General features: G+C 28.9%; 2 protein-coding genes across 9 annotated transcripts; one reads left to right on the top strand and one right to left on the bottom strand.

Moving 5' to 3' along the window:
* Positions 1-2,086: 2,086 nt before the first annotated feature.
* LOC101247013 (type IV inositol polyphosphate 5-phosphatase 11) lies at positions 2,087-6,768 on the bottom strand. Its single transcript, XM_004238167.5, has 8 exons — positions 6,553-6,768; positions 6,291-6,453; positions 5,828-5,958; positions 4,567-4,643; positions 4,328-4,453; positions 3,217-3,404; positions 2,989-3,126; positions 2,087-2,339 (listed from the first exon to the last, which is right to left on the bottom strand). The coding sequence occupies exons 1-8, from the start codon at positions 6,588-6,590 to the stop codon at positions 2,187-2,189; spliced, it is 1,014 nt and encodes a 337-aa protein (XP_004238215.2). The 5' UTR covers positions 6,591-6,768; the 3' UTR covers positions 2,087-2,186.
* Positions 6,769-9,559: 2,791 nt separating this feature from the next.
* On the top strand, positions 9,560-15,530 carry LOC101246710 (F-box/FBD/LRR-repeat protein At1g13570-like). 8 transcript variants are annotated; one of them, XM_069296489.1, is made up of 7 exons: positions 9,563-9,716; positions 10,028-10,127; positions 11,972-12,054; positions 12,139-12,230; positions 12,964-13,772; positions 14,410-14,565; positions 14,741-15,530. In XM_069296489.1, the coding sequence occupies exons 4-7, from the start codon at positions 12,188-12,190 to the stop codon at positions 15,020-15,022; spliced, it is 1,290 nt and encodes a 429-aa protein (XP_069152590.1). In that variant the 5' UTR covers positions 9,563-9,716; positions 10,028-10,127; positions 11,972-12,054; positions 12,139-12,187; the 3' UTR covers positions 15,023-15,530. The 8 variants fall into 8 exon arrangements, with proteins under 8 accessions (XP_069152589.1, XP_069152590.1, XP_069152585.1 ...); XM_069296485.1 differs by having other exon boundaries at positions 9,625-9,716; positions 12,927-13,772; XM_069296488.1 differs by lacking the exon at positions 10,028-10,127 and having other exon boundaries at positions 9,560-9,716.
* Positions 15,531-15,585: the final 55 nt, after the last annotated feature.

Genomic DNA, 15,585 nt, shown 5'->3' with positions numbered 1-15,585 from the left:
TATAATTGATAGTTATCTATGTTAGAATCTAGTTAAAATGGTCACTTTTTGTATTTATTTTATTTTGCTAGCCCCTTGCTATATAGCTAGTGAACAATTACTAGCTAGAATGGTCCCTGCTAATTGCTAATAATGTAAATAGTTTATCAACTCCACATCAAGCATTAAAATGTTTAACTATCCAATGTATTTTATTCGTACGTAAAGTGTCGGTGTCCTCTAACCTCTATCTTTTTTTAAAAAAAATAAAAATTTTCCGTCTCAGAAATTCACACAATTACTGAAATTTTACATTTTAGAGTTAGAGTTTGGAGAATGCTTTTGTTATTGTTGTCCTCTATCAAACTTGACTAATACTTCGATAATTTCTTTTTACACAACTTAAAAATAGTATAAGCTTTTAATTTGTTTGTCTTATTACTTTTTAATCAATTTCAAAAGGAATGTTTTCTTTCTTTTTTGAAGTCTTTTTACTTTCAATTCTTCATATGATATGTTTAAAATAACAAGATTAAAGAACGTTTCAGTACATTCACATATCTTTTATTTAAAATTATAAACTTAAGACTCAAAATTCTTTTTTATTTTTTTTAAACTTCACGTAAAAACACAATCATCAAACAAATAAATTAATTCAGTTTCTAGAAGTTATGAAACTTACGTAGGATACATTATTCAAAAGTTTTATTAGAAGAATGGCAATGAATTAAATATCACAAAATCAGTACACATGTCATTGTCGGATTAATGAATCTTAATCATTTAATAATTGTCCTGCTTTGATTGGTTACTTTAGTATTCACATAATAATTACGGCTTTACTCAATTTAAGATTAAACTATAGGTTATCTCAGTGGGAGGTTGCTTTCAACCTGCATATATATATATATAGAAAATAACTAAGTCGATGCTTAATTGAAACAATCTCTTTATCTTTATAAGATAAAAGTAGAGCGGGATCAAATAGGAAGATGAATATATCTTGGTTATGATTAGTATATGATCAAATAATTTTTATATGATAAAAGTATGATATCGAGTTTATCTGAAATAAATATCGAACAAGACATAAACTATGTGCAATATCTTTACTTGCCAATATTATTGGTGTATTATCGTATAGATGCATCCAATTAATAATGTTTGTCTTTGAGAGTACAGTGTGTGGATGCATAATTCAATGCAAAGAAACAAACTTTATATATCATATATCCCATGATCTATAACTGCGAAAAAATTAAATTGTATCACTGAATCATTCATTTGGTCCCTCATCGTGACAAAATTAGAAAATTACAACATATTGTTGCAAGCAATCTCATCGTAAGATTAATTTATAAAATCATAATTCATTCAATTTATTAAAATTTGACTTAAGTGATTTTTGAGCGGGTCATTAGCTATTAGCATAATTTTTACCTGTTCAAATTTGATTCAACTCGCATATTTGCTACTTATTATTATAGTAATAGCAGAAGTCTTTCCTTTAAAACAACAATGAATAAGAAATTTACATCAATCTCGTAAAATTTCTACAAATTTTAGATCAATATTTTGTTAATACGTAATTAAAAAATTGTCAAAATATGTAAACGTTCAAGAATTCTACGAATGCAAGAGTATGAGATTACTATAAGAATATAACTTTAAAAAAAAAGTTTAAGCTATACATATTGGCACTTGGCCGTATAAAAAAAAATTTATACAATCAAATCACTTATTAGATAATTAATAATTACATGAAAATCACTTGATAAAGTGTAAAAATGATCTTTACATTTTATGATGGCGGTATCAAATGCTTAAATTACATTTATAAATCAGAATCAATCCAATAGTAATTTACATATTTTTTTTCTCATCTGATGTCCGAAGCTCAAATTGAAACCTTGATTAAATCCAAATCGTACACTCGAAGGCCCATTTAGAGGTGGTGCTCCCGAAATATTTTTCTCCGTATACAAAGCTCAAACCCAAAACATCTAATTAAGGGTGGAACAGTATCACGACTCCTAACAGTAACTTACACTTGGTCATGTAGGAGGAACCAAAAAAAAAATATGTTGAACCCATAAACGAACAACAATAAAAGAATATTTTCACATGGTTAATTAATTAATCATTAATGTGCTTAATAAAAACATTTAATTTTGGAACAAATTATTTGTGAGGAATATGAATATCAATTATTTTTTCAATTTTAAGCATAGATGAGCTTTGACTGGCTTATGATCAGAGCTTTGTATGCTTTCAATTGCTTCATAAGAATGTAAAGTTGCATTTACATTGTCACTGTCTATCTTGAATAATATTCTGTCTGTCCATGATGGTACTCTAACCTGCATTTTTAAACAAACAATTATTGTCAAATTAAAATATATAATATATATCGAGCGAAAAATACAACTCTCTATCTTACTTTACATGACGCTCTTTTCAATTTTTTGATCTTCAAAATGTCTGATACTATAAATACTCTTACTAGTAATGTATTTTAAAGTTATGAGAGTCTAGGACAACAATGATAGGACAAATTTCAATATCCAATTGAATCTAGACGAATCTCATATTTTTGAAATAATGATGGAACAAATTTCAAAAAGGAAACTAAGTCCTAATGGATATATTCTAGAAAAAATTCATATCGATAAACACATAAGATCGATTAAATGCGAAATATAGAATCCAGTGTTATACTCTATTGATGAATTTTTAAGTTGCACAGGCTTAGATCCAAAGAAGACAATATCATGAATAGACTAAGATATTACAATGTATATTTAGAAAATATATATCATATACACCTGAGTGTGTATATATAGTATATAATACTTGGGCCATTTTGTTTCATTACTATAAAAGTCAAATTAAGTACTACATCTTGAACTTAACTACCTCAAATGACAAAATGATGTAAAAAAAGATTTGGAATAAAAGGATCAATTATAAATAATTATTAGACTTATATAAATTAATTAATTTAATTACCTTGTGACTTGTATCATAACTGCTGCTTCCAATATCATATTTATAAGTTGGTTTAAAATCTAATGCACCTTCACAATAACCATTAAAAATCTCTCCTCTTTCTGCTTCTTGTAATAGTTGATCTTTGCTAGTTAACATCTACAATATCAGTCGAAACAAAATATTCAAATCTTTGTACTGTCAGTGTATATAAAATATATAACTTAAAAAATTTGTAAATGTACATACTTGGTGGAGATTTCCATGGATGAGATCTCTAGCAGGATAAGAATTTATGCCTTGGAGTCTATAATTTAAATCTCCTAACCATACAGTAAGTTGTGCTGATTTAGCATAAGGATTCTTATTCTTTGAGAAAAGTGAATTTGATATATGTTTGAATTGCAAATTCCTCTCTTCTACATTACGAGCATGAGCTGCAAACGTAAAACTGAATAATCGATAAATTGTATATAATCAAAATTAGATTTTTCTAAGCTGATACGAAATATATATACATAACATTACACGTTTTGTCCTTCAGATGACCTGTTTTTTTTTTTAACCCTTTAGCAATCGAACTAGTTATATCTAATGAGGCATAAGTTATTTTAGAAACTAAAGACATGTTGTATATAAACGATATTAAGATATGGAAATATAAACTTTTATATAGGGGCAAAAGTTAAAAGATCAACACAAAATAAGGCCAAAAGTGCAAATGACCCAAAGATATATTTAGTATTTACATTGGGCCTAGTAGGAACTATTTAAAAAATGGCCACAAAAAGGTGGAGGCAGTTATACAGTTTGAATTTTTGTGTCACCAACATTACGTGATGAATTTGAAAGCAAATTTTAATGAACATATACTCTCTTTAAATGTCGTCCGTATTAAGCGTCTACGGTACTAAAAATAGTTATCTCAATTATCAATATATAAAATCGAGAGAAAATATATAGAAAAAATTAATAACTAATATTAAACGAAGAGTATTTTTGTTATTATATTTTTCAACGTACTCTAAGCAATTAGGTCCATTATGGGTCCAATCTTTTTACCTACCTAACTACCACTCTACATACAAAGAATATAAAAAATAAGTTAATTTAAATCTAAATATTAAGAAAGGCAGATAAGTCAAAAGGTTTTTTAGTTGGTTTGTTTGATCAGTACTCTCTGTCTTAATTTATACGATATATTGTTTCAAAAAAATAAACTATTCTTAAATTACTATAAAAAGTTTATCAACAGTGAATATATCAAATTAAATTACTATAGTTTTATTTGATTATATTCCGAACAGATAAATATATTTGATTAATGATAAAAGAATATATACAGATTTAGGGAACTTACCAGAGAGGTGACAAGAAATAAAAACCATTTGTATGCCTTTATAGCTAATTTTAATAGCCACTGCTCCTTTTTTTCTTCTGATTAACCAACCTAATCCTCCAACTTCATGCTTATCCACTTTTACTTCTATATAAAACCACATTTATTATATTAATTAATAACCTTATTTAATCAATTAACAAAAAAGTTTAGTAATATATATTCTTGTGATATAAATAAAAGAAATAAAGAAACTCTACCTCTTGTAAATTGCTCTGAATTCTTGGGGCCAAACACATAGAGTTGTACAGATTGCATTACTGATTTTCCCAAAAGCCTTCCTCACCAAAATTAATGAAAAAATGTCAAAAATATTGTAATAATCTATACTTTTGTTAGTTTATTCATGTCATAATTACTAAATATGTGTTTTACTTTATTAAATTATATCATAATGAAAATTACATAACACTCGATACAGATAAATTTTTTGAGTAATATAACTAGAGAGTAGAGACAATAAAAAGAAAGTGACTTTCTAGTAGTGTTATTGTGGTTGAATTGAAACCATATTAAAACCAAATCCATGTAGACCTCTGTATCATAACAATAATAACATATTTATTTTATATAATCTCATAAAATAAATTTTGAAAAATAAATAGTGTATACGCAATATTGAGATAATTTCATAAAAATTAACAATGCATGTAAAACAATTCAAAATGGAATTAAAAAGTCATATGGAAAAGAATTAGATAAAAAAAATTGTAACAACAAAAAAATTATATATGTCAAGATGCAATGTATATTAGTACTGTTTTTTCTTAGAATTTTAAATAGGACCACGAAAATTATTACTAAAAATATCGAGGAACACATGACTTTTCTAGGATGAAAAACAAAATAATTGAAATTAAAACTTTATAATAGAGGGAAAACACGTCAAAATTAGTAACTAGTCATTGTCAATATGCTTCTTATTATCTTCCTATATTTGAACTTATCGTCTTTGGATTTTATTTTCTTCATTTCCATAAACATGTATACAACCTTGCTACCCTGAGAAAAAAAACTAATTTGCTAAAAAAAGAAATTAAAATTTTTACATTTAATAATAGAGAAAACGAAGAGCAAAGAAATTAAAAAAAATTACATTTTATATCATCACGGTCTTTTTGTTTCAGTTTGTTTATCTAGTCTTGATTTTGTACAGAGTTAAGAAAGTAAAAGAAAAACTTTTGAATTTTTTAGTGATACGTTGAATGTACCAACATATTATTTAGTTTTGTGGTTTTTAAAGAAAATTAAAATAAACTGGAAAAAAAAAAGACAAACAAATTAAAACAGAAATAATAACTTCTAACATGTCTAGCCTGCATTAGTAAATTGAATAAGCAATCATTTTGTACAAGTTGATAATGCAAAAATATCGAATATTATACTATTAGTATATATAACTTAAATTTTTCGTAAAAGAACTATGAAATAAATAAATCGAAGATAGATATATATACATACATATGAGTATCAGCCAATGTGTTCTTCAATAACTTGCAAATATTATTTCTAGGTGCCTCTTGCAAACCCATCACCAATAAATCATATTTTCTGTCTTCACCAACTAATTTTGCTATATCCTCACAAGGTACCTTCACATTATATACAAAAAAATAATATACGCATAAATTAGCGATAGATAAATAATTTCTACGATCTATTATATAACAATAATCGTCGCTAATCCAATCCCATTATAAGTAATCATTACAATAAAAATAACTTTTAGCGGTATTAAATATTGACACTAATAAAGAATGTTAACATTTTTACCAGCATTAGTTAAGTGTCATTAGAATCAATGTCGTTAAAGGCCGCTAGTGATCATTTTTGTTATAGTGAATGAGCTACTTAGTGAAAAAAATGTTTGTTATTTCTGAAAGCACATGCAAAATTTAAAGTAGACAAGTAAAAGTGAACGTACCTGACCGTTCATATTCCAAGTGACGAAATAGATGCAAAGATGAGAAGTTCCAGAGAATTCACAGCGTTTTTGGATATCAATAGTTTTGATCCCTTCATGACTTGCCTCAAAACTATCTACCATTCCTATTGCTTCACCTTTATGTCTCTTCATTTTGTACTTTCTTTAGAAAAAAATAATTTAATTTCATCAAATGAATGTTATATAGTAATAATATAGCAAATTAAAATGGATCGAAATATATAGAAAAATTATTAATTACCTTGATGCTTCAAAAAGCTTTACACATAATCCCTCCATTGAGAAGAAGAAAAAAAACTTGTTTTAATTTCTTGAATATTGAGTATCACTAGTGTTCTTGAATGGGAAGCACAAGTTTATAAAAAAAAATTTGTAAGATATCAAAGTTTTTCTTTTCTTCTCTCTCTATATATAAATATAATATATAAATGGACGGTGAGAAAATATAATTCAATTCAAGAAAGAAGAAGTCAAAGGTTTGGCGAAAAGTAGATATAGGAAGTATTTCTTTAGTAATTTCATAATCCGTTTTAGCTATTGTCTGACTATAAATTTTGAAATAAAATTATTATATATGTGTATTACTAATTTTATTTGGAAAATTGAAATTTTATGAATAATTAATTAGTTAATTAAATTGAAGAGTATTTTAAGATTGTCAATAGTTTAGAGATAAAATTAATAATTCACGTAGAATTTAAACGTGTTTTGAATGTTAATGTTTTCTAATTAAGAAATTAATGACTAAATTAGAATTTGATTTGTCATTGAGTTACGTTTAGATGCCGTCGACATTATGACAAATTCGAAATGACAGCTTCAAGGTCAAGAAAACTCTAGTAGCTTTTTCATGACCATGCAAATTATTGGTTTTCTTAGAGTACTTTTTTTTATATTAATATAATAAAAGAATACATTTTAAAATATTACTTAACATTTATGCATCTTAATTTTCGAAAAGTGATATGTGACAAGTAAATTTTTAATATGTCTATATAGGCAAACTACAAATACAAATTTAAAAGGAGTAAATGTGATAGAATGATAAATACATGTTTCGAATTTGAATTTTAAGTCATTTTAGATACGAAATTGACTTTATTAGAAAATATTTTACCCTTTTATATGGACTTTTGATATGCATTTAGATTTAATTGAATTTTAACGTAAACATCGAACGCAGCGAATGAAAAATAAAAAATAATAATTAGATATTTTGACTCTCAATGCTGTTGCTTCGAGTCCCTTCAAAATCTAATAAATGTAGGTAGGTCAATGGGCAACCAAAAATAAAGAGGACACGTGGTCAATTTTGGGTGGAGTAACGTGAGAAACTATAATAAGTTAATTCATAATTACCTTTCTTTAATTTTGAAAATTAATATAGTCAAGAGTCAAATTCATCAAATCAGTATTTTTTTTTTCTATTATAGACATCAAAAACCAATATTCAAAAGGATAATTATACTATTATTTATCTTGATTTTTAAAAACAAAATTAATTTTAGATTATTATTTTTAACGAGATACTTATTTTGAAATGAAGAGAATACATATATATAACAACTCTAGTATTACGTTTATATAAATAACTCTAGTATTACGTTTATATAATTATCCTTTGCTTTAATTAAATAAAAATATATTTTTTCTAACGATTAAAATATTTAAATAAAAAAACTATACAGACTATATCCAGTTCCTAATGAAGTTAGAAGTGGGCTAGGATGACCAATTGTTACATTTGGGCCTTTCGGACTATCCATTTGATGATTTGCATAATATCCATTTTTAAGTTGCAATTTTTGTCCCAAAAATTTGAAACATTCCATCTGTTATTGACTTGATATATCTCTTAAGAAAATAGTAAATAAAATAATAATTTTATGATATTATTGTTTGAATATAATAAATTTAATATTTGGGAAATACTATGATTAAGAAAAAGGACAATTAATAAGGAACTAAGTAATCAATTAATTAATTTACTCTTTTTCACTTAATCTATAAAATGACCCATGGGCAATAGCTTTAGACAAATATATCTCTTGATTTTTCGAACTGAACAAATAAAAATAGACACATATTTTTAAGTCTATGGACTAGTAAGTAAAATTGATCTTAAAACTTAAAACTTAATTAGTACACTCACCTTTTCTTCACCATTCTTAAAACTAGATGACAATCCAATGTAAATATTATGCATAGGTAACATAATCTTAAAATAATCATAAAAACATCTTTCATTTTTTTAGCCTTTAATTAGAGAATTCAGGCTTAAGCTTTGAATATAAAGAAAAATTTATTAAAAATTAATCTTAAATAAATTTTGTACTGTAGATCTAAATTTAATTGAACCTTTAATTTTGTAAACTGTAAAAAAAGAAAAAACACGAAAGAGCAAGATATAATAATATTATATTTAAAGGAGTAGGGATGAAAAAGTTCTTATGAGGCACGTCTTTTATGAAATCAAGCTCCAAAATGTTGAAAAGCAAAATTAAAACGTGTTAAAAGTTATAATCCAACCCAAGTTAAAAATATATTTTTATGGTTTATAATTATATCAATATGTAGAATTTTGTAACTTACATTACAACTATTTATTATTTGTTGGCAATAGAACAAAACCATATTCTTAGTCAATATTAGATAACTCTAATACATCATCTAATAATTATTTTCTGTCTATTACTCCACCGATTCAATGACGTTACTAATAACATTTTAAAAAATATTGAGAGATATTTTGGAAACCATATAATAAGAGTAAAATAAAAAGAAAAAAACCATGTCTTCCTCTGGATAAGTTAAAATGAAGAAATAAAAAAAGTTAATTTAATATATTGAATAAATAAAGATAAACAAAGTCCTATTGAAATTTACCCTCTTTAGATGTATAAATTTTATTATAACTTAAAAATATAATTAAATATTTATACTTTTATTTTCCAATAAATATATCAAAAGATGCATTTATACTTAAAAACATCATCATTTAATATGAAATCAAAAAATTAAAGATTGGCCTACTAATATTTATAATTATACTCTGTATCAGTAATAACGATTTGATTGAAATTTCTTTCATCCTTAATTAGATATGTCAAATAATATTTACGAATGAAAATTAATTTATCATTATGTAAAATAGACTCTATATATCCAAATAACAAATTAATTGTTAAATGATATGTCGTCACGTAAAATGAACACTATATATAATTAATAATATTAAATCTAACTTTAATATGAATACGAAATATTAGCTGTGTACTCTACTATATGACTACTGAGTTGGTAAAACAGGACGGGGAGTACTATGCTTTGTAGTAGTTCACACATCATTTGCTTCCATTTTTTCCGGCGTAACAGATTTACCAAATTCATCCGCCTGAAACAAAGGTATTCTTCGTCTTCTTCTTGTATCTACTGATTTAGCCCTAAATTGCGGTTCAGCAACAATATTGTAATTTTTTTTTCTTGTCCTACTGTGTTGAAGTTCCATTTTAGGTTAATTTTGGTGTGATTTGAATCATTGATAGAGTCTATAAAACAAAGGGTGTTTGTCGGTGATGTTTTTTTTTGAGTTTTTATTTGTCGGTAATTTTTGTTTTCTAGGTTATTAGCCCTATAAAGTTGGTGTTTTTTTGGGATATTGATGTGTTTTGTAAGACATTGTTGAAAATTTAGATGATTCTGATGGGGTTTTTCAGGATTAATGATGGTTAATTAGAGGATTATAGCTTCTGATGTATAACTTGTTTGTGATCCACGACCATTTGTTCTGCCATTGCTCTATGTGAAGTGATTTAGGTGAGTCATAAGCAGATGTCTAAGTGCTACTCTTTTCTTTTCATTGACTAATTGCTACTGATTTAGTGTCACTCGGAAGCAGTGAGTTGCTTCATTTGCCTTTTTATCTTGCTGATTTGTTGTCATAATATTCTTGCAATCCTGCTTCAATTACATTTTTTTGAGCTGGAGGTTTGTGGAAAACAACTTCTCTAGACTTACAAAGATAAGGGTAAGGTATAGTACATCTTACCTTCACAGATTCGACTTGTGGTATTACAGTGGGTATGTTGTTATTTTACATGAATGTTGATAAATTGAGTGGCACAATGTACTGGAAGTATTTTAGTTTCAAAATGAAATGATTCATGTGAAGATTGTGCTTCAATTAGTAGAATAACAAGCACAACATGTATTACAACTGAATGAAGATAATTTTTAAGGCGTTTGTTTTTCTATATTTCCTTTTGGAATCTTGAGAATTTTTTTTGCAAAAATGTGTTTCTTTGGAATCTTCTGAAAAGCTATTACTTTGATGATGTGTTTTTAGGGTGTTCTTCAACTCATAAATCTTCAAAAACCAATTATCCAAAAACATTTTAGTTTTTGCATGTTTTCAAAAATCATCCAAACAAACCTTATAAAAAAAATGTTATCCGAACAAATCCTATAAATTTATGTAATGATAACATTAGCTAATTGGTGAAATTAGCAATTAGGGCATCAAATCAACATTTGATGTGTTTGCATCTATTGATGGATGAATTCAATATACTAATGGATTCTAACTCCGCATTTTTAGAAGATACAACTTCTGTGGTAAAGGAATAAGCAGTTCTTTTGGATTATAGTAAGGATATATGGCTTGAATGTTTATGTGAAGCGAATGTATACCTTCTGTTTACTATATGGATGCTAAATCTGTTTACTATATGGATGCTAAAAAATTCTGCTAGTTTGTAAAACATGATGAGGACTATGGGAAATAACTTGTTTTGATCCACACTCATTTCTTCTGCCACTGCTCTCTGTAAAGTGATTTAGGTGTGCCACTTTATTATCCATGTTATAAGCATCTGTCTAGGTGTGTTCCTGGGATAAGCAGAAGTTTTTGCTTATTGACTAACTACCACTGATTGATGGTAAATACTTACCCACATCGGGTGTTATGCTTAAATAAACAGTTAACCTTGAGAATTAGCAAATTAAAGTGAAAATGCATTTCACTTAACCGTGTTTAAGTGTTACAAAGTGTATATGCAAGATATGTGTGTATATTCATTTTATTGGTGTAAGCACCTATTCGTGTTAAGATTTTACCTGATTTAGTGCCTCTCGGAAGCTTTTGATTGCGATTTATGTTAGGGATTGTCCATAAATGTTGATCAATTGAGTGTAACAGTGGAATTTAAAGTACTTAAGTGTCAAAATCAAATGATTCACTTTAAGACCGTGCCTCAATTAGTAGAAAAACAAGCATAACATACCTATTACTACTAAATAAAGAAATATCTAAGGTGTTTGTTCTGAAAGTTTCTTTGAGATCTTGGAAGAAATTTTGCGAAATGTGTTTCTTTTGGAGTCTTCAGAAAAGCTATTTCTTGAGCAAGTTATTTAGGGTGATCTCCATTCACAAATCTTCAAAACCAACTATCCAAACACATTTTCTGTTTTCATGGTTTTAAAGAATTTTTTTTAGACAACTTCTTTCAAAAGTTATCCGTTCAACTCTTATAAGACTCTGCGATGAATACATTAGCTAATTGTTGAAGTTTGGACCATCTATTTTCAAACCACATTTAAAGTGTTTGCTTCTGATGATGGGTGAGTTCAACATATTAACAAATTTTACACAACATTTTTAGACCATACGAGTTTGTTGGTGAAGGAGTGAGCAGTTCTTACGGAAAATATTGAAGAGCACAGTTGAATGATATGCAAAGCGGCGGTGTGTCTTCCGTTACTCTATGGATGCTAAAAAGTTTTTCTACTTGATAGCTTATTGTACATTTTTCCCTTTTATATGAATCAGGTGGAGCTGCAAAAATCCTCAAAAAGAGCTTTATTTGGACCTTTGAGGCATGACATTTTTTACAATCTCTTTACAAAAAAATGAGTGTAATGGTACGTCATGTGCTTATTTCATGGTAACTGTGTAATGTGATAAAATGAACCATTTAATTTGCTTTCTTTCATTGTTCTCACTGATGTGTGCTTCTTTCGACATTTTCTGACGATAATTAGTCCCCTAGTTTTCAATTTATGTGCTACAGTGCTTGACAGAGTAAAGTACTGCATTTACCTTTTGAGTTAATTTACTATAATTTCTGGCCCAATTATAGTGGTCAACATCAACCACTCGACCTCAATTGCATGATGACGTTGTGCAATGGGAAAAATAATTGCAATGGCTAAATGGTGATGTGAAAGATCAGGCATCCCTTAAATCTGTGTTTGTGATGAAATCCTCTCCCAGAAGAGTTCGAATGGCCATTCCCGCCCCTTGAGCATTACCAAGTAAATGACTACTTTAATTGTAGACATTGATCATAATTGGTTAAAAATTGGCCAGCATATCTGTAACTATTCTCTTGAGACAAATTATAGTAGCATCATTTTGAAGAAAAACAGAACTCTGAGTGCTCTTATCCTATGCCGTTCTTTGTCAGTAAACCACAATGATAATTTCTCTCTCTTGGGTTGTCATATTGACATCTTTGCATTTTTGTAAGCACTCTTGTATGCAGGTATGTATGTTATAAACTAAAAATACACATTTTTCTCATTTGGATGAATGTCTTCTTCTTTGTTACTATGCAGAAGCAACATATACCATCCAATTTCCTTTGCAATGCAGAACTTGAGGTGGACGATATCAGCAACTTACCAGCCCAGATTGTCGACAAGATTCTGTCTCATTTGTCACTTAGGGATGCTGTGAGGACAAGTGTCTTGTCAAGTAAATGGAGAAACAAATGGGTTACTCTTCCAAACCTTGTATTTGACAATCAATCTCTTTTGATCTCATCCCAAGACCAAACCTTCATAAAAAATAAGATAGTAAACATTGTTGATCATGTTCTTTTACTTCATTCTGGTCCCATACACAAGTTCAAGCTTTCTCATCGGGATCTTCAAGGGGTGTGTGATATTGATAGATGGATTCTCTTTCTATCAAGGGGTGCTGTGAAGGAGTTTATTCTTGAAATATGGAAAGGACATCGCTACAAACTCCATTCTTCTATATATCTTTGTCAAAAGTTGAACCACTTGGAGCTTTTTAATTGTCTTCTAAAACCACCTCACACATTTAATGGTTTTAAAAGCTTGAAAAGCCTCGATCTTCAGCACATCACTATGGAACAGGATGCATTTGAGCAACTTGTGTCGAGATGCCATTTACTTGAGCGGCTTACACTGATGAATTTTGAGGGCTTCTCCGATCTTAAAATCCACGCACCGAATCTCCTCTTCTTTGATGTTGGAGGTGTTTTTGAAGACATCAATTTCATGAACACATTCAATCTTGCTATCGTTTCTATTGGGCTATATGTAAATCCTGGATTTGACAAAAATCTTACTCTAGGCAGTGCTGGAAATTTGGTCAAGTTTTTTGCTCATTTGCCTCGTCTTCAAAGGCTTGAAGTACAGAGCTTTTTCTTGAAGGTATTCTTCATACTTACCTTTTGTGCTATGATTGTAGATTTCTAAAGAATTGATGGCAACTTCTCTTCCCAGCATTTGCTTCCTGTAAAATTTAGCATGAAATGATGTTTGATAATCAAAAGTATGGAGCTGGATCTTTAACTTTTCGGTATTTGCTTGTCTAACATAATGCAATATCATTAGGGTCAAATTATCTAATACTACCATGTGCAAATGACTTGTGTCCTGTGGTGCAACTCATATTTTATTACAAATCTCCAACTTTCACTGCCCATTAGTACTCGCAGGTCCTTATTTGAAACAATTGTAATTGCTCTGTGTTATCTACTATTTCAAAATACACCATCATCACATCTTGCAACTACTTCCTACCACTGTCATTGGCTTCATTCTAAATTCACTGGAAAATTGTTAGGAATGGGTTTTCTCTTGAAGAGATTCCTCCCTTGTTGTATCATATATCTTGTGCCAACCTAACAGAACCTTACTGTTCTTATTTTCTTCACTACAATGTAAAATTTCTCTAATGGATGCCTTTGCCAAGTTTATCTCCCTGCATTATTTATTGGATATTTGAAACGGAGACACCTTGTCAATCTTTGGAGAAAATGTATACTAATCATTGTTATGTGTGCAGTATCTGGCTGACAATAAAGTGCCAGGAAGACTACCTACGCCTTGTGATGAGCTAAGTTTTCTTTCAATGCGCATAAATTTCAACCATTTGGATGAGTGTCTGGCAGCACTTTGCCTTCTCAGAAGTTCCCCTAACCTACAAGAGCTTGAGATGTTGGTGAGTTTCAAATATCACTTGAACTTCATTAGGACCAATCATAAACTGGCTTCAACATACTTCACTGCATCTATAATATTCATGTACCCGACCTATTTTGCAGCATGTAAACTTTTCACAGCATCTGCCGAACTGTCTTTAAGCTCTGTACATTCATGTCATTATCATTTTGTAGGCACGCACAGAAGAACAAAGTACTTTGAGAACAGTTGCCAGTGTTATGAAAGAGGATTACCAGAATTGTATGTTCAATCAATTGAGGCATGTTAAGATTGCTGGTATAACTGGGCTTAAACAAGAGCTAAATTTCGTCAATTTTCTGCTTTCAAATTCACCTGTTCTTGAAAGAATGACAGTCAAGCCAGCTTCAGTTGACGGTGCATGGGAGATGCTAAAAGAGTTGCTTCGCTTCAGGAGAGCTTCTGTACAAGCTGAAATCATTTACGTTGACCCTTAATTAAGCTGGGCAGCCTGTGGTCTAGTAAGATCTAGGCGTATTTACTATATTAGTTTAGCATCTAATGTAGAAACTAAGCTAGACCCCCTCTGCTAAAATGGAAGCACCAATGTGATCAGTAACAGAGATGATTATAATACTGAACTTGTTCGTTCAGTGTTGTGAACTTTTCAAACATCCGCGTACAAGACTTGGTTTTTTCTGAGCAGAACAACTAGTTGTGTAGTTGTACTTGTCCTGTTTATAGCCATCTGATGGTAAATACCCAATATTGTGTGTTGTTCTTCGGTACAACTTTACAAGTATTCTAAAAATGAAGCCAATTTTTGGCCCTGTCTATTAAAAATAGTCATCATTGTGAAATTTGAAACTCTAAGATAATGGTTATTTTTCAATTAGCCTTAGACATGAAAAGATTTATCGTTGAAATTTCAATTGTGTAATGTGGTACAGCATTGAGAACTTTAGTTTGATAATTTTAATTTTCGATTTCACAATCGTTATATCATTTATCATATCTGTTCAATTTCAATTTGTATGGTAAGTCGATGATCATGTTTTTT

This window comes from Solanum lycopersicum, chromosome 4, assembly GCF_036512215.1.
Source record: "Solanum lycopersicum chromosome 4, SLM_r2.1".
Taxonomy (NCBI): Eukaryota; Viridiplantae; Streptophyta; class Magnoliopsida; order Solanales; family Solanaceae; genus Solanum; species Solanum lycopersicum.
Note: the sequence above shows the minus strand (reverse complement) of the source record. Positions and strands in the feature narration are given on the sequence as shown.